We start from the raw sequence: 24,879 nt of genomic DNA, 5'->3' as shown, positions 1-24,879 counted from the left end.
AGGGATCATCTTTAAAGTGGAAAATTAAGAGTTACAGTACGTAACGGTCACTATATGTATATGTGCTTCGACCAAGGAACAGTGTTGTGAACATATGATAGTAAATTAAAAAGACAAAAGTTATGGCTCGGACAAACTATTTGCATAAGAAGAATTCACACTAAAATAATATGCCCCCATCTGGGAAGGAGAAACACAATTAAAATGCTGATTGCCAATGTTTATACATTCAGAACAAGAACAATTTCCGAACTAAATTGAGAACTTTAGACATATACATTTATAATAATAATAATAATGATTGGTTTTATATAGCGCCTTCTCCAGCGTATGCTGCTCAAAGCGCTTTACAATAATCAATGTACATTATTACCCCGGCAGACCTTATATCAATCTAGAACTTTCTCAGCCTCCTAGGAAGCATGCAGTGCAAGCTGCCATTACAAGTGCTAGAGCACTAACATTCTAACAATATCTTTCACTGTCTGTAGCCAGGTACCCCTTTTACACTTGGGTGGAGTGAGGAAATTCATGTAAAGTGCCTTTCCCAAGGACACAACGTCAGCCCTGCCGCGTCCAGGACTCGAACCCACGACCTTTCGGTCGAGAGTCTGACGGCCTAACCACTAGGCCACCGACGCCACATTTCCATTTCACATTGGATATTTTGCATGTTAACTTGCATTTAATGGTTAACTTACTCTGGAATCTTAATGTTTTGTAGGAGATCAATTTTCGTGGATTGTATAGGTATCCCTATCCCACAAATTTCCAACCACAAATAAATACGCAACTTCTATGTTTCAACGTTGAGAAACAACGCCTACGAATTATCACGTCACTTCCCCATGAAAACTGTAAAATATCAACAATCTACGGAAATTGGTCTCTATGAATTTAGATTATGTCATTCTCTCGTGTGAATTTCACAAGAATTTTCTTTAATTCGCGTAAATCTTATTTCTTATGAAATTCGTGTGAATATTTTAATGTGAATAACCTTTCATGTAAACTTCATATGATTTGCCCGTCAGATTCACGAAAACTTCACGTGAAAAATGATTTACATATCATTATGAAACTGACGTAAAGCTCATTCGCCTGTGTAATTTGTGTTTAGGCCCTTTCCGGAATTATCCGTGTGTTCATATTCGTATCTGTACTGTACCGCTTATCACAATACTTTTTAAAAGTTTAACTTCGTCTTTGTAAAAGAAAAGTGAAGATAACGAACAGTGATCAATCTCATAACTCCTACAAGCAATACAAAATAGATAGTTGGGCAAACACGGACCCTAGACACACCAGAGGTGGAATTGGGTGCCTAGGAGGAGTAAGCATCCCCTGTCGACCGGTCACACTGTTTTTTATGATTTGTCAATACCAAATGCCGTGAGCAAAGATATAGAGGAACAAATTGGTGGAGTCATCACATGGATGAGTGATATTAGAATGTATATTTAGAAATGATGTAACAATTGAAAATATGTGAAACGTTTAGAATACATGGTATCATTTACCCGTGCGGTGAATAATTTCATTTGTGATTAGTGTTTGTTTTACACACCAGCACGCAGAAGTAGACAATGCAAGGTGAAGATAACGAACAGCAATCAATCTCATAACTCCTATAAGCAATGCAAAATAAATAGTTGGGCAAACACGGACCCTTGAAAATACCAGAGTTGGGATCAGGTGCCTAGGAGGAGTAAGCATCCCCTGTTGACCGGTCACACACGCCGTGAGCCCTATATCCTGATCAGGTAAACGGAGTTATCCGCAGTCAAAATCAGTGTGCCAAGAACGGCTTAATAATCGGTATGAAACACGTCAGACAGCATTTAATCTAATTGCTACGAATTCATGTTATTCCTCTTTGATCCTATCTATTTGTTGATCACTCAATAAAACAACGAAAACCATTATTCATAGGTAGTCATCCAGCATCAGTGAACACAGAAGTAGTCGGAACTGCCTGCAAAGTTGGATTTAGTAGCTGTTGTGACAGTCAAGTTACAATCAAGATTCGCCACTGTGGACTATACATGGCGTATTGTCTTCCAGCCCTTGATTCTTGTCCAACGCGATATTGCTTCGGTAAGTAATGTAGGTTATGTTATCATAATATAAGATATTAATAAACCCAATGGTATGGTACTATACTTACATGTACTTTAGTAAAGAAATAAAAAATGCCTTCCTTTATAACAAAAATGACAAAGTTGATTTATTAAGGTGAAACGGGAGAGTGCAATGCTGCCAGTGAAAGCGTGTCATCAACAACCTTTGTACAATCGACTACTTTGTCTCAATTCACAAAAACATCAACACAAAGGACAACATTTCCGCAATTTTCAATAAGTGAAACGACAAGAAATACTGACCAATCAACAAGCTTGATACAATCCAACCTCAGTACAGAAGGACAATCAGCATCCTCAACACAACCCACCAGTAGTAGAGACCAGTCAACGACCTCGACACAATCCACAATCAGTACATATAAATCAACAACCTCAACACAACCCGCCAGTAATACAGACCAGTCAACAACCTCAACACAACTCACCAGCAATACAGACCAGTCAACAACCTCCTCAAAACAACCCACAATCAGTACAATTAAATCCACAACCTCCACACATTCCTCCACCAGTACAGGCCAATCAACACAGCCACTCACCAGCACAAGAGGTCAATCAACAATCTCAACACAACCCACCAGCGGTACAAACCAGTCAACATCAGCACAACCCACCTTCAGCACAGGAGGCCAATCAACAACCTCGACACAGCCCACCGTCGGCACAGGAGGCCAATCAGCAACCTCTACACAACTCACCAGCAGTACAGACCAGTCAACAACATCGACACAGTCCACCGTCGGCACAGGAGACCAATCAGCAACCTCTACACAATTCACCAGCAGTACAGACCAATCAGCAACCTCTACACAACTCCCCAGCAGTACAGACCAGTCAACAACCTCTACACAGTCCACTGTCGGCACAGGAGTCCAATCAACAACCTCTACACAATTCACCAGCAACACAGACAAGTCAACAACCTTGACACAATCCATAAGCAATACAGATCAGTCAACAACCTCGACACAACCCATCAGCAATACAGACCAGTCAACAACCTCGACACAATCTACAATCGGTACAGATAAATCAACAACATCCACCCATTCTTCCACCGGCACAAGCCAGGCAACTACCTCGACACAACCATTTACAAGCACGGGAGGCCAATCAATAATCTCAACACAAACACAACCTACCATAAGCACAAACAGCCAATTAGCAACCTCTACACAACCCACCAGTAGAATAGAAAAGTCAACAACCACGACATATTCCACTATCAGCACAGGCCAATCCATAATCTCGACACAAACCATCACCGGCACAGGAGGCCAATCAAATACCTCGACTCAAATTTCAATAAGCTCAAGTGCTTCCGGTAAATGGACAAGCAGTGCAGCGAAATTCTTAACAACTACTCCGTCATTAAATGAACAGTGCTTACAGGGTATGTATGAATCACAAATTTATTGTTTTAAAATCCTATTAAAAACTGAGATAGTGCCTTTTTATACAGGAGCTGATATATCTATAAACATTATTTATCACGGTATTTTTTGGATTTGTTTTTTGTAGATCCATGTGATCCAAGATACATGGAAAATATTCCAAATCTCGTTAATCGTAGTAACGAATGTATTTATGACTCAACACTGAGGCCCTGTGATCTAGAGATAAAATCTGTTTGGTACACAGGGTTTCACTTGCTCAATAAATGTCCTGATTTTCTAAGATGTGGAGCTGTGTATCCTGTGTGGATGAATGGTAAGAATTTAGATTTATACATGTATCTAGGGGTCCGCCATGTGGAGGTTGTCCAATAGTAATCACTCTCTGTCCATCCGTCAGTATTTTCTATTACAAGCAATAACCTATGTTTCTTTGGAAATGTCTTCATAAATTTGATATTTGGACTAGACAAAGGACGACCCTTTTTCGATTTTTACATTTATGACTTACTTTTTACCAAATAATAGGAGTTAGAACTTTTTTATATTAATAAGTCTTCTAGTACTTTCAGGACTTTGATTTATATTAATAAGATATTATCAGTACTTGGCTCTCAATAACTTGATATGTCATGTACCGTAGATTTTCATAGAATTTAAAGGTAATGGTTGGATCACAAAATGGAAGACCCCTTTCGATTTTCAAATTTATTGGTACAGTGACTCAGGTGACCTATCGCTATTTGTTTGCGTTCCTGGTCGTCCGTTAACATTGAACATTTTAAACTTCTTGGTAATATACCATACTTTCAATGACCCTTCCATAAATTGCAAATTTCCGGACTCCTGTACCCCGGGACCTTATTAAATATGTGCTGACAGTATTGAACATTCTTAACTTCTTGATAACTGATTTTCGAAATCTTTTCAGACTTAGTATGAAGCATCATTAGAACAAGGATGACATACATTGTAAATTCAGGACTCCTGCACCCCGGGGGCTTCAGGCGCGGGACAAAAATTGTCAGAAATGATCATAGTGGTTATTGTAAAACTTCCTCCTTCCTTTTGCTGATAGTACTACAGTATAAAAACTAAATTCATATTTTAAAAAAGCAGAAAGGGTTGTACTAGAATTGTGAATTTCGAAACCCTTGGGTTCTGACTCTAAGGTGGATCCAAAATAGTCATATGAGCCAGTGTATGAGAAAAGGGATCTTTTGCATAATTATCACAAAATTAGGATTTAATTGAATCTTGAGAAAAATGTGAGGAATCAGAAAATTCCAATATCATTCTTCTATCTTGCTGATTTATACCTTTAGATTTTGATGTTGGAAGTTTTTTTGCTGTTTGTTTGTTTGTTTTCTTTTTTTTTTTTTTTTTGTTTTTTTTTTTTTGTTTGTTTGTTTTTTTTTTGGTTGTTTTTTTGCTCGTTTTTGTTGTTGTTGTTTTGTTTTTTTTACATCTGTGTATACTAGGATCAGAACCAGCGGTAACGGATGGTATCGTTACTCGTCAAGCATGTAAAGTTGCTCCAAACGAGTGTTGTGCAGAGAAATTTGAAATCAAAGTTGTCAACTGCAGTCTATTTACGGCTTACTGCTTAACACCGCTCAGACGATGTGAAGAGAGATACTGTTTCGGTAAGCGAGTTTGCTGTTGTGTTTATGATCTATTGCATTATCTGCTCTGTTACATGTAGTTTTATCATCAGAATAGCTTACTTCCGTTTTGAAACTTGAATGAAAATATACATATCGTTAATACATGTATATTCCATTTAAATCTAATAGCTTAGCTGGGTAGCTCAGTAATTTACGTGTCGACTGTTGGTTCAAGTCTAGCAAGGATTTTAAGGTTTTTTTTCCCCAGATTACTTTTTACTAAAATTGCATTTCAAGCTAAAGGTAAATTTTGAATAAAATATTATTTCATATATCGTCCACTTTCTATTTTGTATTCCCTATATAGGAGTTAAGTAATTGATTACTTTTCGTTATTTTCATATTTATAATTTCTTTGTAAACTGATTACTCCCTGTACCTGATCACGATGTAAGGCTCACAATAGATGTAACCGGTCAATAGCGGATGTTTACTCCTCCTATGAACCTAATTCCACCTCTAGTGTTTTTAGGGCTGCGTGTTTGCCCTACTCCCAATTCTGTATTCTTTTTAAAATTAACCATTCGTTATTTTCATTTTTTATCTTAAACGTTTGTACCGTTTAGATCAGCAGTAAGTGACTTTAGCTTAACCCTTGAAACATCATTTTCAGATACCAAGACGTGTTCCACTAAACCGAAGAAACAAGAAACTTCTATCGACGGTATATTGAAGACAAACAACACACGTGATCATATTGTGGTTTGATATTACGACACACAGATAGACAAACAACACACGTGATCATATTGTGATTTAATAGTACGACACACAGATAGACAAACAACACACGTGATCATATTGTGATTTAATAGTACGACACACAGATAGACAAACAACACACGTGATCATATTGTGATTTAATAGTACGACACACAGATAGACAAACAACACACGTGATCATATTGTGATTTGATAGTACGACACACAGACAAACAACACCTGTGATCATATTGTGGTTTGATATTACGACACACAGATAGACAAACAACACACGTGGTCATATTGTGATTTGATATTACGACACACAGATAGACAAACAACACACGTGATCATATTGTGATTTGATAGTACGACACACAGACAAACAACACACGTGATCATATTGTGGTTTGATAGTACGACACACAGATAGACAAACAACACACGTGATCATATTGTGGTTTGATAGTACGACACACAGATAGACACACAACACACGTGATCATATTGTGATTTGATAGTACGACACACAGATAGACACACAACACACGTGATCATATTGTGGTTTGATAGTATGACACACAGATAGACAAACAACACACGTGGTCATATTGTGGTTTGATAGTACGACACACAGATAGACAAACAACACACGTGATCATATTGTGATTTGATATTACGACACACAGATAGACAAACAACACACGTGATCATATTGTGGTTTGATAGTACGACACACAGATAGACAAACAACACACGTGATCATATTGTGGTTTGATAGTACGACACACAGATAGACACACAACACACGTGATCATATTGTGGTTTGATAGTACGACACACAGATAGACAAACAACACACGTGATCATATTGTGATTTGATAGTACGACACACAGATAGACAAACAACACACGTGATCATATTGTGGTTTGATAGTACGACACACAGATAGACAAACAACACCTGTGATCATATTGTGGTTTGATATTACGACACACAGATAGACAAACAACACACGTGATCATATTGTGGTTTGATAGTACGACACACAGATAGACAAACAACACACGTGATCATATTGTGATTTGATATTACGACACACAGATAGACAAACAACACATGCGATCATATTGTGAAGACAAATAACACATGTGATCATATTGTGGTTTGATAGTACGACACACAGATAGACAAACAACACATGTTATCATATTGTGGTTTAATAGTACGACACACAGATAAGATGTCATCCATTTCCTGGACGTAATGAACCGAGCTTTCATTATTGTTCGCTCCCCGAAAAATTTCGGAGGGGGTATAGTCTCTGTCGTGTCTGTCCTTCCTTGCGAGCTCATATCTCCTAAACATCTCATCAGAAATTGATATAATGGATCACAATTGTTCCTTGAGACAAGGACTTCTGGACCAAGGTCTCCTCTCAATATCATTTTGGAAGGGTCAAGGTCACTCAGAACATATAATAGTTCCTTATTTCAACAGTTATTGAATATAAAAATACCCATATCCCACATATAAACCTTTATTTAGAAATTGATCATAAATTATCACACACATTCCTTTGCACATGAAGCAATTGGACCAAGGTAATTTTGGACAAGGAAAGTTCACTAAGAACATACATGTCAGAATGGGTTAAAAGCATAAGAGGGATATTAAAATCCCGCATTAGACACATGAAAACAAAAGTACGTACCATCTATCCTTCTGTGTTTAGTAAACCAGAAGTGATAAAAGAATTAGATAGGTTACATGAGGAATATGTTTTGGTTCTAGCTGACAAAGCTAGTAACAACATTGTCTTTGTTTGTAAGGCTCATTATTACAACTGGATTTTAAACGAACTTGGCATTAATTCCACTTTTGGTAATCATACTTATACTCCAACTGCCCTTTCAAAAGACGAAATTCTTCAAAACCATGCTTCAGTTTTAGACACATTTAATATTCCAGTCAATGGGTCGAATGAATATGAGTTACCGTACCTATACTGGATTTCTAAACTACATAAAAACCCTTACAAAGAAAAATACATTGCTGGATCCAGTAAGTGCTCTACCAAGCCCCTATCTTTGCTCCTCACGAAAATGTTAACAGCTGTGAAGAAGAAACTTCAAACTTACTGTGCGACTACATATGCCAGAAGTGGTGTTAATCAAATGTGGATTCTAAAACATTCTAAAGAACTTTTAGTAAACTTGAAATCACAGAATTTTTCCCAAATCAATAGCATTAAAACCTATGACTTTTCAACACTATACACGACCATTCCTCACGATAAATTAAAGACTAGACTTTTTGACATCATAGACGGTTGCTTCTTCAACAAAAACGGAAAACGGAAATATTCATATCTAGTGATCAGTCATTCAAAAACTTACTTTGTTAAACACCACTCTGATTCCACGCACAAGTACTCTGAAGTTGAAATAAAAAATATGCTAGAGTTCCTCATTGACAATATCTTCGTGGTCTTTGGTGATCAGGTCTTCCAACACTCTGTTGGAATTCCCATGGGCACGATTTGTGCTCCTTTGTTAGCTGACCTGTTTTTATATTCATATGAAGCAGAATTTATTCAAAAACTTCTACGTGAGAAGAAAAAATCTCTCGTTGTGACCTTCAATTCGAGTTTTAGATATATCGATGACGTTTTGTCTATTAACAATGATAGCTTTCATTCATATGTCGATTTGATATATCCTTGTGAGCTCGAAATAAAGGACACCACAGAGTCGTCCACTTCTGCTTCATACTTAGATATTTTATTGAAAGTAGACATTAACGGCAAACTAACAACTCAACTGTATGACAAACGGGATGATTTCAGCTTCTCCATCGTCAACTTCCCACATTTATGTAGCAATATTCCATTATCACCTGCATATGGTGTTTATATATCTCAACTGATTCGATATGCAAGAGCTTGTTCTGGGTATAGTCAGTTTTTAAATCGAGGTAAGCTACTGACAAACAAGTTGATGGTACAGGGATTTCAACAGTCTCGATTGAAGTCAGCATTTCGAAAATTCTATGGTCGTTATAACGATCTAGTTCGTCAATACAACCTCGCATTGGGTCAAATGCTGTCTGACGTGTTTCATACCTATTGTTAAGCCGTTCTTGGCACACTGATTTTGACTGCGGATAACTCCGTTTACCTGATCAGGATATGGGGCTCACGGCGGGTGTGACCGGTCAACAGGGGATGCTTACTCCTCCTAGGCACCTGATCCCACCTCTGGTGTGTCCAGGGGTCCGTGTTTGCCCAACTATCTATTTTGTATTGCTTATAGGAGTTATGAGATTGATCACTGTTCGTTATCTTCACCTTGCATGTATACCTTAAATAATGAAAAATGTCTTCATATCAACAGTTAACAGTTTTTGTACATGTATTGATCATCTATTACACAAATAAGTAACAGGTAAATGGCTGTCAAACAAAGGTCATTTGGAAAGGTCAAGATAACTCATCATTTACTTAACGTAATGAAAAAGATTCTTGTTTTTTAAACAGGCATTGATAATTTATCACACAAATAAGTATCAGGTAAATGACTTTCAGAAAAAGTTCACTCGATGTCATTTTTGTAAAGGTAAAGGTCACTCAGAACATATGCCTTTTATATGAAAAAAAAAACAACCCATCATTTCAACAATATTTCTACAGTTATTGATCTTTTCTAAAAATCATGGTCAATTAGAATATAAACCTTATATGAGGACACAGTTTATGAACAGGTATTGATCTTTTATCACACAAATGAGTATAAAAGGAAATTAACTTTCAGACAAAGGTCATTCAATGTTACTTTGTTAAGGTCAAGGTCAGTCAACATATACATCTATCTTATATTTGGAAAAAAAACCTTCATTTCAACACTATTGCCACACTTATTGATCCTTGTGCAAGTCATTTGTCATATGAAGTAGTTTATTGTTTGGATGTAGTTTGGGAAGAATCATTTTTACCGACATTCATGGTTTGTTTCAGGTGACGCTTGGTCTACGTTGTACTTCATTATTCCAATAGTGGCAATCATCATCATAATGATCATCATCCTTTGGTATATCAAAAGGTATGTTCCAATCAAATATGCAGTCAGATAGATTGATGATTAAAAATTAAGTTGACAATAATTTTCAAATTATAAAAGCAATTACTTAAAATAATTATGATATAAAAATAAGTTTTTTACCAGTTGGAGCGGTATTCTCGAATATTGATTTCATTGGAAGTTAAACGTTTAAAACTACTCTCGATCCACTCTCAATCCCACAGTTTTTTGTACATGATAAATGCCTATATGTAAACTGGTCAAAATTAATGGAAATGCTAAAGATTTAAAATTATTTTGCGATTCAATTCTTAGGGCACAACATTGGTCTGGAGGTTATAAAACTTGTATGAGCACGTTTTCGTACTCAAACTCAACCCCCTGCTTCAAATTGTTATAAAACTTTGATAAAATCAATCTCATACTCAAATGGAGTACATGCTCTAGATTTTTAGCATGCTTCTGCCCTTGCTTAACGTCGTACTCAAAACGAGTGTATGACTGCGCATGAACAAATATACTGGCACAGAGTACGGTTTTATAACCTCTAGGCCAGGTGTTCCAAATAGATCTCAGATGTGGATGGCTTTAGTTAAAATTTCAAGAATAAGAACATATTTTCCATTCCAACTCGTTTAGAATACAATTAATCACGTTATCATTGGGTTTTGTGGGGTGCTCTTCCTACATGTTTCTGAATTATTTAAGTATCAATCATTATCTCTGATGAAATCACTCGCTGATATATATATATATATATATATATATATATATATATATATATATGCTGATATATATACATGTATATATATATATATATATATATATATATATATATATATCATTGATATTTACCTACTGTTAAGACATATATATATATATATATCATTGATATTTACCTACTGTTAAGACATATATATATATCATTGATATTTACCTACTGTTAAGACATATATATATACCATTGATATTTACCTACTGTTAATATATATATGTATGTATGTATATATCATTGATATTTACCTACTGTTAAGACGGAGGAAGCAAACCGATGAAACGTACGAAATCCCAACAACAACACCATCAGAGCCTGAGAATCCGTATCAAATGGCTGTGTTTTCAGATGTAAACCATGGCAACATTTATGACGAAATTCAAACAAGTCAACGAGACACAGATGATCAGACAGTAGTTAATGAAGAGCACTATGTAACGGTGTAAATGACGTCACATGACGAGGGAGAGTAAACACCGAATATATCATACGCAACTTCCGGTGAATGTCAGAACTCTGTGATATGTCTTGATTCTTATATTCTCATTGTGTTTATTCATTTGGCGTCTTTTCATTTGCATATATTTTATTTAGTCTGTCCTTGCTGATGCATGCAGTGAAACAATGACATCATACTATGCATGTTTACAATTTGTCAGTTGATTGATTATTTTGATGTAATTATTTGATATGTCATTTTATAACATTATCTAGAAATTACGAGACCTTTTGTCATAATAACGAGAAAATTAACATGCACGTGGTTTCGATATTTTTCTGCTAATTTCTAGACCTTTTCTCCTAACAATCAATAAATAATCTCGTAATTTCTTTTTTCTTTACTATCTGTCTTTTGTATGTTGAAAATGATTTTATCACATCGCAATACGCAAGAGCATGTTCTGCGTATGATCAGTTTTTAAATAGAGGCAGTCTACTGACAAACAAGTTGATGTTACAGGAGTTTCAACAGTCTAGTTAAAAGTCAGCATTTCTCAAATTCTATAAACGTTGTAATGATCTCATTTGCAAAATCAAGCTATCACTGGAAGAAATGCTGTCTGACGTGTTTCAGATGCATACTGGTGATGACAACGGATTACTCCATTTACCTGATCAATATATAGAGCCCATGGTTGGTGTGTCCAGTCAACAGGGGATGCTATCTAGTTGCTAGTTCCTATTTGAAGATATTATCCTTGCAGTTATGTGTTGCTTGAAACATTATTATATCACAGATATAGGTATAATCATATGAATTAAGTCCCCTGCATTTAGGGTAATACATTAATCTTATATAGTATGTTGATGGAGTCCTGGCATTGCTAAGAGCAAAGATTTATTTTCCTTGCGATGATACATGTACATGAAGCAACAAATAGGAGGGTGAGTGGGTAGATACCTCCTCCCTCTTACCCCTTCGCCCTTTTGACACCCCCCCCCGCCCCCGGTTAGTTTAACATATAAATTAAGTTATGATCACATGCAAAGATTGATTAGCCAGATGCCTGCCCGAGTTACCAAAACTGCTGTTCTCCATCTTTGAATAGCAATAATTATTCTGTTGTTAAGAATGTTTATTTCCCTCTCGTATCTTGTACGTGGAATATATAGTCGTAATATGAGCTCCTCTTTGCTAAAATTGCACATTGTTTTATCAAATTGTAAAATCTGTTAATAACATTGGTTCTTCAGATATTGTACCTGGATCGTTAAATGTGGTCATAATTTGGGTACCAGGTTACTTAATGCAGTCATGTCTTCGGTAATAATTACTGTGTTGTTTATATCATTGTCTTCAATAATCGTACTCGGAATATTCAGAAGTTGTATGTAACATGTGTTTGGGTCAATTTTGCCAGAGATTATGTATTATGAATGTCAATTATCAAACATTTTCTTAATTCCTGTTCAATCAGCAATCAAATGCATATCAACACGGACGCAATTATTGTCAGTTTGACATTCATAATTAAAAAACGAAATAGTTAAATAAAGGTCAATATCAATATTATGAGACGCAGTAATACTAGTAGACTTCTCCAATGCATTGGACTGGGTCTCCACATGATACATAAACTCCATCAATATGAAATTCAAGGTAACATATCACCTGCGTGATGTTTGTGTTTCTCAACTGATTCATTATGCAAGAGCTTATTCTGCGTATGATCAGTTTTTAAATCGAGGCAAGCTACTGACAAACAAGTTGACGTTACGGAGATTTCAATAGCCTCGTTTAAAGTCAGCATTTAGGAAATTCTATGGTCGTTATAACGATCTGGTTTGCCAATACTACCTATCATTGGGTCAAATGCTGTCTGACGTGTTTCATATTAATTGGAAGGTCGTTTTTCACACATTAATTTTGACTGTGGATTGCTCCGTTTACCTGATCAAGATATAGTCCTCACAGCGGATGTGACCGGATGATTGGGGATGCTTACTCCTAGAGACCTGATTCAACCTCTGTTATATTCAGTGATCCGTGTTTGACAAAACCAAAGTAAGAAAGCGAATTATAGCTGAGATCATTTCAGTGTTAAGAAATCTGGAAAATATTCCAAAAATGTGCAAAACGATTGCTTACATATATAACTTGTAAGATCGATCATAAAACACGGAGCAACTATTTGTAGCCCGCACCAGCAAAGTGATATCGATAAATTAGAGAAGATCCAAAGCGAATCAAGGCCATTCATAAAAAAGATTGTACCCAGGGCGAGAGAAATAGGAACCATCAGGAAAATGTGGCAAGAATCATAACTCGAAATCTTGGAAGAAAGAACAATCAGTTTAAGGCTCATTCTTATGTAAAAGTTGGTGGAGGAGTCAACACAGATATAGTAAAACTCACTGAAACACTTAAAACGATATTTCCCCTTGGTAGAATTCTCTGCTTCAACTTTAAGATTCACAAGTTTTTTTTAATTCCATTGGCTATTATTATATCGCATCAAAACTTAAATTGTTTTAAGTAGGATATAAGCCTCAAACTGTCCATTCTGTGAGAGAAAGAACTGATCTCGGCCCTACGGGCCTCGATAAGTTCTTTCTCTCACAGAATGGACAGTTTGAGGCTTATACCCTTTACAGAAATACGTGTGTGCAATAACACCAACAGTTGCAAAGCGAACCCACAAGACAAAACACGAATTTTTGTGGACACTGAAATCAAGTGGGACTACCTACCAAATAAAATCGTGCATGACGACTCTGTATAGGCCTTCAAGATCGCCATACAGAACCAGCACTAATAATATCTCCATGGGCGAGCTCTTTCTCTGTCGTTGTATAAAAGCTTACATTTGACCACACAACGTATACATATATATACAGGTATCAATACTGCTTTCCTTTATTCAGTGAATAGGCCAATGTCAGTCACCCCCATGTAATTTAAAGTAAGAACCGACTATATCAAAACAACTCTCCTACATGTTCTCCTCATCATGGAAACATATACATGCAGGTATCAATACTGCTTTCCTTTATTCAGTGAATAGGCCAATGTCAGTCACCCCCATGTAATTTAAAGTAAGAACCGACTATATCAAAACAACTCTCCTACATGTTTTCCTCATCATGGAAACATATACATGCAGGTATTAATACGCCTTTCCTTTATTCAGTGAATAGTCCAATGTCAGTCACCCTCATGTAATTTAAAGTAAGAACCGACTATATCAAAACAACTCTCCTACATGTTCTCCTCATCATGGAAACTGTGTGACACTGGAGTAGCTGCAGTCACATACCATAGAAAATAGTTATTAAAACACCACATGTAGGTGATAGACCTTTAGAACCGTGTATTCTACCCGTACGTCATACTGACTTTGTGTATTGTACGATGGTTTTTGTAATTCTCTACACCTTTTGTATACTGGTTTATGACAATAAAATCATCTTCATCACAACAGACAAAACCACATAGTTATAGAAAAAAAAAAAAAAAAAAAAAACAACAACAAAAAACACCAGGTGCTAGACCTTCAGAACTGTGATGGCAGTAATAAATAGGTATCTCACTGATCCAATTATAGCATACAATGAAACCTAAAATTATAACAGGTCAAAAGGTCAACTTTTGCCTGACTTGGTATGAATGGTTTTATAAATTGTAAAGATGAAGTATTACCCATTACTTCTGTAAAAGAAATGGAAAGAAAATGGGTATAATTGTGCTGAAACTAATTGGAATATGATTTTTGAACTCCCCTTCAAAGTTGCACAAGAGTCAAAATTGCATTGGCTGCAATTTCAGATACTTCATAGAATACTCCTTACCATCAAAACTGAAAATTAAAGACTCTCCAATGTGCAGCTTTTGTGGTGTTGATATTGAAACATTAGAACATCTATTTTTTTGATTGTATACAAATAAAGGAAATATGGTGTGGTGTTGAACAATGGATTTTAGAACTGTTTCATATCCGTTTTTGACAAGCTCATTGTACTATTTGGTAAATACTGTAATAGACATATGTATAAATTTCAAAATTTGAATTTGCTTGTAGAAAAATCAATATATTTTTCTTGTAAATATCAAAATAGTCCGCAAGTACATATATCTGCGATTAAAAAACAGTTACGTACAGAATTATGGTTGAGAAGTACTTGCTGCTAAGAAACTGTAGATATGATGAATATGAAACTCACTGGCAGAGAATATGTGAAAACTTATGATTAGTACATACATGTAGGTCTATAGGTACTTTTTCAACCATTAGGTTTGTATTTCTTTTTTGTGTGGTTTGATCAATAGATATATCATATCTAGATCTATTATAGTTATCAAAATCTGTTACCAAGAAAATAATACTTATGTACCTCTCTCTCTCCTCTCTCTCTCACTCCCCCCTCTCTCTCTCTCCCCCCTCTCTCTCCCCCCTGAAAAAGATTTTTACATCATACATATACGTACATAAAAGAATAAGATAAATATGAAATGCAGACAGTATACCTTATGTTATTGAGTTCATATTTCAAAGTGAATATGTTGTGTGAAAATACTCATGTAACCTATTTCTCATATGTATGCAACAGTGATATATGTGTGAAGTGAAAATTTCGTAAATAAAAAAATTATTAATATATATATATATATATATATATATATATATATATATATATACCCATTTATTATGCTAAGATTTCGTAATACACACTTGTGAGATATTTACTAGGTGTATATCATAAGTATTTTACTTTAATACACTACTTTGATGTTGTTTAATTGAAAATGAAATAAAGCACACCATTTGGGCCATCCAACGTTGGCTTCATCTTTACAATTGTCATCAAAGAAAAATCCAACAATACATAAACTTAGGCTTCAATAGAAAGAGGATCTCTGAACGTCAAGACGGAAATCATAAAATACACAATTAAATAAACATTTTGATGGGTTTATTGATACCGAATATTATCTATATCAGATCGTGTATAATGCAAAAATTTAGACTTAATTTGCAAAAACGAAAAATTCTATAGAACTTTAATGGAGAAAACAGGAAGTGATAGACATGAACCATGCTATGACAACAGGTGATCCTCCGCGTCTGCGCGAACATTTCCCGCTGGATTGATTTCGCATTTTCTCTTTGGCTTTGAAAACCTCAATAAGCAGTTTCTCCGTAAAAAGAATATTAAATTGGTTTTATCCGGGTAATCGTGTAGTTCTGTAAATATCAAGTATACAATGTCACATGATATCGGTATTTATTATACGGTAAAACTCATTTCACGACCATTCATACCTATGTTATTGATGGACAACATCCACATAGCCCTTTGTGTTGCTCTTTATTTACAAAGCATTCACCTGGCATGACGTATGAAACATACAATGTCTCGTGAGAGGTTTTCATCAAAAGTACCATTGATGTAAAACCCAACCCTCTTAAGGTCGCTGAGCGATCTTGAAAAAACGCTATAAAAGCAGATCGTCTTCGTATCGTTCTATTGGATTTATGAAACAACTGTCTGATCTACAAGGTAAGAAAACAGTATAGAATGACTTGTATGTTGTAGCAGAATTCCCCTTGTAATCTTTTATTCGGTCACAGTAATTCCATGATCTAGCATTTGAAAATGGATGTACAGCCCCAAAACTAAGGGTATATGTACAACAAATTGTATCTCATTGTTACAAAAAATGCTGTGGTATGTTGGTTGGTTGGATATTGTTTAACGTACCGCTCGAAATTTTTTCACTAATATGGAGACGTCAATATCCCCGGTGAAGGGCTGCAAATTTTAGGCCTATGCTCGGCTCTCACGGCCATTGAGCAAGGAGGAAACTTTATCGTGCCACACCTGCTGTGACACGCGGGTCCTCGTTTTTTTTTTTTTTTTTTTTGCAGTCTCATCCGAAGGACCGCCCCATTTAGTCGCCTCTTACGACAAGCAAGGGGTACTGAGGACCTATTCTAACCCGTCTATGGTATGATAGGCGGGCGGATAGAAGGACAAGTGAGGCAGAAAGAAATCCCTAGTTGTCCCTATCCATCACAAGAAATGCAAAAATAAAGATGATTATGTTAAAAGCAAAAATTACAACTAGAGGTTCTCTAACCATTAATTTTATCCAATTTCAAATATGAATGACATGTGAAGTGATTATATATGAGGGTATGAATTGTAAAAGGGTATCAACTGCAATGCTTCACGCCATCATATTTCATGAAGCGCTAACAAAACTGTGATTTATTTTAGCTTTGAATCTCCAATTTGTTATTCCTGTCTTCTTCTTTTTTCAATTGGCCAAAATTCGCTTTTTTCTAAGCTTCACAAAGTGTAGGCGCCATACATGATTAAAATACGTTAAGTGGCTGCGAAGAATGTTGCAGTTCGAGCATGAAATTGTGCCCGGTCCAAATGTGGTAGTCTATACATTTGCAAGGAACTTATAACTTGGTGACGTCATATTCCAAATAGAAATCAAGAACTTGGCCTTTAATTGACGCAGAAATCAAAAGATGCTATTACAAAAGATATCACCAAAAAATATATATCCGTGGAAATGTAAATGAAATACATGTAAGTGTGATACCTTCAATTGATAAAATATAAAAATAAAAATTATACTATTTACAGATATCATTCGCAAACTTCCTTATTTTTATGTGTTCCGTCGATTGGTTCTAATATCCAGTTTGGAAAAAAAATGTTAAACGAAACATTTTTCAAAACCAGCAGTAAACCATCAACAGAACGAACAAGCACAGAACAAGTACACAGAATGGGAATTTTATGTGTCTTTTAAAATGACTCCAAATATCCCGACATTTTTCAGTCCGGGGTGGCTTCAAACTTCTATATACTTTCCTTACGTTTCAAATCCCTTTACTTGACTGAATTTAAAATGAAAACATAAGATTTTAAAAAATCTAAATACATTTTTTGCAAGTTTCCCATTCTGAAAACTAAATATGCTGAAAATTCACCAGTTTACATGAGATTTCCACCTCGGCTTGTCCTGGATTCATTAGGGGCCTCAAGATAGCCCTAAATCTCTGCCCTGTCAAACCCTGGTCTAGATGTATTTTTGTAATGTTTATATTTTTTAACGAGAGATTACTGATCTGTCTCATGTTATCGTAGTAAACAGAAATATGATAATGTAATGCGCATGCTTCCAGTGTCAATCGCAACTTCTCGGGTTTTTACGACAAACTCGGGAAAAGCGTTTTCGTTTTACTGTTTGCCGGAAAGGTCCGCAAATGTGCGATTGCTTTTTTGGGCATACTAGCGTTAGTGGGGTAAACTTTTACGCCAAAATCTACACCTCTTTCATAAACGGGTCCCTGGATTGTAACCATGAACAACCTTGACACGAAAACAAGGAACCACGACACCCACTTGATGTACAAGTTTAATACGACATCTACTAACTTGTTCTATATATATCATAAGGATGTACAAGTTTTACACGACATATACTAACTTGTTCTATATATATCATAAGGATGTATAAGTTTTATACGACATATACTAACTTGTTCTATATATATCATAAGGCTGTAAGTTTTATACGACATCTACTAACTTGTTCTATATATATCATAAGGATGTACAAGTTTTACACGACATATACTAACTTGTTCTATATATATCATAAGGATGTATAAGTTTTATAGCTGCTGCATACAAATATCCCATCCAAACGCGTCCAACAAACGAATCCAATTCTAGAATATTTTTTAAAATGAATTGCTAGCCTATTTCTTCATCCTTGAAAGTGATGAACAGCATCTGTGGTAAACGTTTCTTTCATAGCATACGTGATATTGTCTTTATTAGGCAACTCGCACAGAGGCGGATTCAGAAAAAATTCAAAGATCTAAGTTTGCACCTTTTCCGCCTGAATGGGGAGGGGGTTGAAAACACCAAAACAAAAAATCTACAATTTTTGTTTAAGATGTTCAAACAATGGGGGTACAGCCCCTGTAACACCCTTTTAGATCCACCACCATATATACATGTAGCTGTTGATTGTTTATATTCAGTACAGACCGCAGGAACACGTACATGCTACATGTATGTACTCTTTTGTCAGTATATTGGTCAATCACTTTTTTTTATTTGTTGGCTTAATCATACACAAGAGTTAAAACAGTGCCTTTCAACCAATTTCCATATTTTACAGTTCGCAGTATGAATACCTCCCGAGATACCACAGATCCGGGTTTTTTGGACTTGACCTACAGCGAGCGACTTGCCAGACTTCCGTATAGCGTGCTAGTCCTCGTCCTGTACTTCATCGGTATCCTAGGCAACAGTCTAGTCATTCATTTCTTCCGGCGAATACAGAGAAAGAAAACGCCATCAGAAGCCATTATCTTAATCTTGGCCGTTTGCGATTTGATGACCATGTTGCTGTTTGTCTCTAAGGAATACGAAAGACTACGTTATGTGATGGACGTCAAGTCAGAGATTGCTTGCAAAATTACTCACTACTTTGGGTTTTCCGCCGGTCTTGCATCTTCATTTTTTGTTTCAGTTTTAGCTATTTACAGGCATCAACGTCTTTACAAGTCCAACACTTCACAAACAACTATCACTCGCATATTCATTTACCTATTCCTTTGCTCTCTCCTGTCAGTGGTTCTGTGTCTACCGGTTCCTTTCATCGTTGGTCTTCAACAATTCCAAGTTGAAGGTTTTCAAATCAGAAGATGTTGGTTCGCAGAAAAGCAAGTGGTCGAATTTCTCCCGAATGTATATATCGGCTGTTTACTTGTTTGGACATTCGCAAGCTGCTTTATTATAGGATTTTGTAACTTCAAGATTATTAGAGTGTTATATCAATCAAACCTTACATTACCGAATACAGCGGACCGTACCGAAATCACAACCTGCAATGTAGATCAGACAGATATGAGTATGGTCACTATTGAAAAAGAGACTGATGACGTAAAATCAAGAAAATGTCAACAAGAAATGAACGACGAATCCAAACGGACGACACAAAACACGGAACACAAAACTAGGATAGTGGTATCCCAACCCTCGATCGAAGATCCAAATGTAATTCAAGATAGAGATGAAGCAAGCGTCATAGACAAGACACCCGAAAACGAGACGCTAAAACTGCCAACTTCCGGAGGAAACGGCAAGATACATGTATCAAGTGACACCAAGGATGCAAAAGACGACGAAGGTGAGAAGGTGGCTCTGTCGAGAAGTATCACATACACCATTACAATTCTGATCGTGACTGTGACAATCATGGTGTGCTATTTCCTGTTTCTTACTTTGTATATGTTCATGGCCTTCAAGAGAACGGACCCCAGCTTCCGGAGGATGTCTATCCGAGAAGATGCGTTTTATACTTACGCCACCGACATCGTAGCCATGAACGCTGTCATCAATCCCTTTGTTTACTTCTTTAGCGATCGGAAATATCGGAACATGTACAAGTCAAATCATAAACAAGAGCTGAGAATATATGACGGTTCGTTTAGCGTAGGACAATTTTGAATTCAGATATTGTTCTCTCTCTCTCTCTCTCTCTCTCTCTCTCTGCGAGCGCTCTCTCTCTCTCAAAATCACCGACTCGACGTAAGGCCATGTTAGGTTATCATTTTCTAACGTTTTGCAACTGTTCATACTTGTAAAACTTGTTGTAAGGTCTGTGATGTGCTTATGTCTCGTATAAAAAATACAAGCTGGGAGTAAATATTCCTTACATGTAATTCACTTCGTGGAATCGTGTACTCTTGTTTGCGGTGCTTTGGTGATTGAGATTCGCCAGCGATTACTCGATCCCTGTCGGTTTAATATGAAGTATTTCAATCAAATGGAGTTCTGTAATAGGCATGCAGAGGCTTCTTTGCACCCTTGCATTTGCGTTTCTGTCACAATACCGACGCAGTACCAAATAGTTTCTTAAAATACTTATCATTTCAAAAATATTCTCGTGTTAAGATAGCAAGTAAATGTATTTGACATGTTTTGAAACATCATGTGGGTTGGAAGGCGTGGCTTGGAGTAAACAAGGAGGCGGGAGAACTCACCGGACCTGAGTCACCTACTTATGATTTGTATGAATGGAGTACTAAAGATAACAGTATTATGTGTTGACTGTACTTAAGATGAATATGTATTTGATATCTATGTCTGTTGATTTGTCGCATTAACATTGTACTGTACATGTATTCATTGTATTGACCGTGATGAGAACTATGTATTTGATATCTATGTCTGTTGATTTGTCGCATTAACATTGTACTGTACATACATTCATTGTATTGACCGTGATGAGAACTATGTATTTGATATCTATGTCTGTTGATTTGTCGCATTAACATTGTACTGTACATACATTCATTGTATTGACCGTGATGAGAACTATGTATTTGATATCTATGTCTGTTGATTTGTCGCATTAACATTGTACTGTACATGTATTCATTGTATTGACCGTGATGAGAACTATCGATTTGTTGCATTAGTGTGTTCTGGTGTAGAAATTTGACTTGTATCATTAGTACGCAATCGTATCCAGACCCAAACTTTTAATTTAGAGCTAACGTTGCAATTTTGACACAACTTACAAGACCAGTAAGAAATTAGATATCTTCCCTTTGTTCTGGTAAATTGAGAGGAAACGAGTTTATATAAAAACAAGAGGTACTGTGAACAATGCTCGCTAAGAATACACCCCGCTTACCCCAATCTCTAAAAAGGTGTTAATATGTAAAAATTACTTCTTTCCTGAGTGTAGAAAAGAAAGGGCATGCCCAAAAACCTTCGGTAGTCTCTTATCTAGGAGTGCGCTTGACCTTTGGACCCCAAAGTAATAGGGAACATCTTCATCCCATGGGTAGTCCATATGTATGATATGGTGACTGTAGGTGGAAATGATACCACTTTAGAGCCCGGAAACCATAATGCTACTTTGATGTCCAGTGCGCTTTATCTTTGACCTTTTGACCTCAAAATCGATAGGGAACATCTTCGTCCCATGAGTAGTCCATATGTATGATGTGGTGACTGTAGGTGGAAATGATAACACTTTAGAGCCCGGAAGCCATTGCGTCTACAGACAGACAACCGATTCCAGTATAACCCCCCCCCCCCCCCAAAAAAAAACTTTGTTGCAGGGGATATAATTAATGAGGACCACAATATTGTTTTGGAATCATTTGAAAAACATTCAGAGGTATCTAGGCTTAATGTTTTAGTTTTGCAAGTCCTTATTATCAAGTAACAGGTTGACAAGTCGGGGGTAAGATCTCCGAAGAGACCACCTTTTAATTCCCACCTAGGGTACAAGGGGCCCCTGGGTTGGGCATATTTATAGTACAGTAATTACAAAATTATATACATGTATTAATTATTATTATAGTAAATAATGTTTTATAGTACTTGTATAATTAGCAGTATTGTCAATTTGTAAATTTGCTTTCAATGGTTTAGCTTTAGGTATTTCATTCCACACACAAGAGTTCGTCGCTACACTGCTAGAGGCTAGGATTCCTCAAGTAGTCGGTTTCTAGGTTGTATATAGAAATTTTATTATTGTTACAAAATATCAATATCACATATATTAAAAAAAAAATTCATAATGTACAGTGGATGTGAAAATCCTCCTTCAATCCTCGCCTGGTGTCATCTATTATACAGAAATTATAAAATAATATTTTATGTATAATTGTTATTACAGTAAAAAACTATAGGCCTAGTTTTTTTGTTTTTTGTTTTTTTTTTACCGAGAATTGTTTGAGAAAAAGAAATGTAAACTTTAACATGTTTTAAGAACGTTGAATTTCAAGAGACCAGATGCTATTTGGCATACTTGCGAGAAAATATCAGATGACTTAGAATAGCTTTCGAATCATTTGAGAACATATTCGACATGGTCGAGAAATAGACTTGATTTTGATTGAGATGATATATATATAATGAGACATTTCTGACATTCTATTAGATCAATGAGAAATCTTCTGGAATCATTTGAGAACATTCGTGAGATTATTGAGATATACAATTAGAATATTGCTTTGTAACTTTTTCCTTTTGACTGATACTATTATTCCACTGTTGGTTTTTGATTGACTGTATATTGTTTAACGTCCCACTCGAGAATTTTTCACTCGTATATGGAGACGTCACCATTGCCGGTGAAGGGCTGCAAAATTTAGGCCTATGCTCGGCGCTCACAGCCTTTGAGCAGGGATGGATCTTTATCGTGCCACACATGCTGTGAAACGGGACCTTGGTTTTTGCGGTCTCATCCAAAGGATTGTCGCATTTAGTCGCCTCTTACGACAAGCAAAGGATAATGAGGACCTATTCTAACCCGGATCCCCATAGGTTATAGATGTTCCTTTAATTAGATATTTATTCATAATGGCATTGTGCAACACCATTGAGGGATGACCAAGCATTATTCTATTTAATGTTGTTTTAATTAAAAAGTTGTGTTTTTCACATATCAAAACGAGTTACTGATTTAATCCAACAAAATATTTAAAGCATAATTTGTCGCTGCAAAATGCGTCAACTTGATGGGTTCCCCATTATGAGTCATTCTCACATTAGAGGATCGAATAAAGACATGGATTATGTTCACTTACAAGATAAAAAAAAAAAGAAATGTTTCATTCTTGCGTTTCCTAAAAATCTCATTTTATAAGGAAATATTCATCAAGGTGGCACATTACACTAAAATTGTATTTAATGCCTCGCGTAAGCACATTGTACATGTATGAAGCATGATTTCGCCATCAAAAGAGCGATACAAGCTCTCCGGAATAAAAAAAAATATTAGAACGTTTATCGGAGTCTTTTGGGCATGTTTCATTAGATATTCATATCATGCATCTATCATAGCGAAATCTCTTATTTACAAACACCTTTTTATCATTCAGTAAAAAAAAAATCGCCAAAAAAATAAAATAATTGAAAGCTTGTATCACTCTTTCGAAGGTGAAACCGTTTTTCGAATGAGATGTTTTTATACAAGGAAATGTGTTTGATTATATATTTTGTTTAACGCCCCTCTCCAATCTGATTAAAATAAGATCTTTGATCCGCTCCGTTATTGTTATGTTGCTATTTTAATCAGATTGCGTCCCTCTCGAGAATTTTTCACTCATATAGAGCGAGTGCCTGAAAGGGCTGCAAAATTTAGGCCTATACTCGGCGCTTACGGCCTTTAATCAGGAAGGGTTCTTTATTGTGTCAACACCTGCTGTGGCACATGACCTCCATTTTTATGGTCTCATCTGAAGGACCGCCCATTTAGTCGCCTCTTATAAGTGTTCCAATATATGCAGCAAATTACTGAAATTTTTAAAAATGTTTTTAAAGAAATGTTTTATATACTAGTGACAGTCACAACTATTAATGTATTATCTTTAAAATAAACTATAGCTCAAACAGAATTTGGATATATCATTATAAAAATATAAAATGCCATATGCAAGAAATTTAAGCCCAGCCTTTCTAATCCTCCACATGTAGTCCAATACTTCCATGGGATGTTATAATATTGTGAAGTCGATTTAAATACGTTTTCAAGCATAAATATAATAATAATCCTGGAAGTGGGGGTTTCGTTGTTTTGTGGGACTAAACCACAAAAGTCTGCCTCATGCTATGTA

General features: G+C 36.0%; 2 protein-coding genes across 6 annotated transcripts in view; both read left to right on the top strand.

The window, feature by feature from the left end:
* Window positions 1–12,755, top strand: part of LOC125665173 (mucin-2-like) — a 61,547-nt gene extending 48,792 nt beyond the window's left edge. For all 5 annotated transcript variants that reach the window (XM_056152111.1, XM_048897786.2, XM_056152113.1 and 2 more), the window contains exons 4-10: window positions 1,933–2,097; window positions 2,236–3,537; window positions 3,666–3,854; window positions 5,020–5,184; window positions 5,819–5,869; window positions 9,924–10,008; window positions 11,022–12,755. In XM_056152111.1, the coding sequence (XP_056008086.1) occupies window positions 1,933–2,097; window positions 2,236–3,537; window positions 3,666–3,854; window positions 5,020–5,184; window positions 5,819–5,869; window positions 9,924–10,008; window positions 11,022–11,208 (2,144 nt within the window). In that variant the 3' untranslated portion in view covers window positions 11,209–12,755. The remainder of the gene's footprint in view (window positions 1–1,932; window positions 2,098–2,235; window positions 3,538–3,665; window positions 3,855–5,019; window positions 5,185–5,818; window positions 5,870–9,923; window positions 10,009–11,021) is intronic.
* A 5,776-nt stretch (window positions 12,756–18,531) lies between these two features.
* Window positions 18,532–22,955, top strand: LOC125666409 (opsin Rh3-like). Its single transcript, XM_048899579.2, has one exon. The coding sequence runs from the start codon at window positions 19,424–19,426 to the stop codon at window positions 20,747–20,749; it is 1,326 nt and encodes a 441-aa protein (XP_048755536.2). The 5' UTR covers window positions 18,532–19,423; the 3' UTR covers window positions 20,750–22,955.
* The last annotated feature ends 1,924 nt before the right edge of the window (window positions 22,956–24,879 follow it).

The sequence above is a fragment of the Ostrea edulis genome, chromosome 10 (genome assembly GCF_947568905.1).
Source record: "Ostrea edulis chromosome 10, xbOstEdul1.1, whole genome shotgun sequence".
NCBI lineage: Eukaryota > Metazoa > Mollusca > Bivalvia > Ostreida > Ostreidae > Ostrea > Ostrea edulis.
This window is presented reverse-complemented; position numbering and strand designations above follow the sequence as displayed.

Bases quoted from the DNA above. Each gene is read 5' to 3' on its own strand.
- LOC125666409 (XM_048899579.2), top strand. From the start codon at position 19,424: ATGAATACCTCCCGAGATACCACAGATCCGGGTTTTTTGGACTTGACC.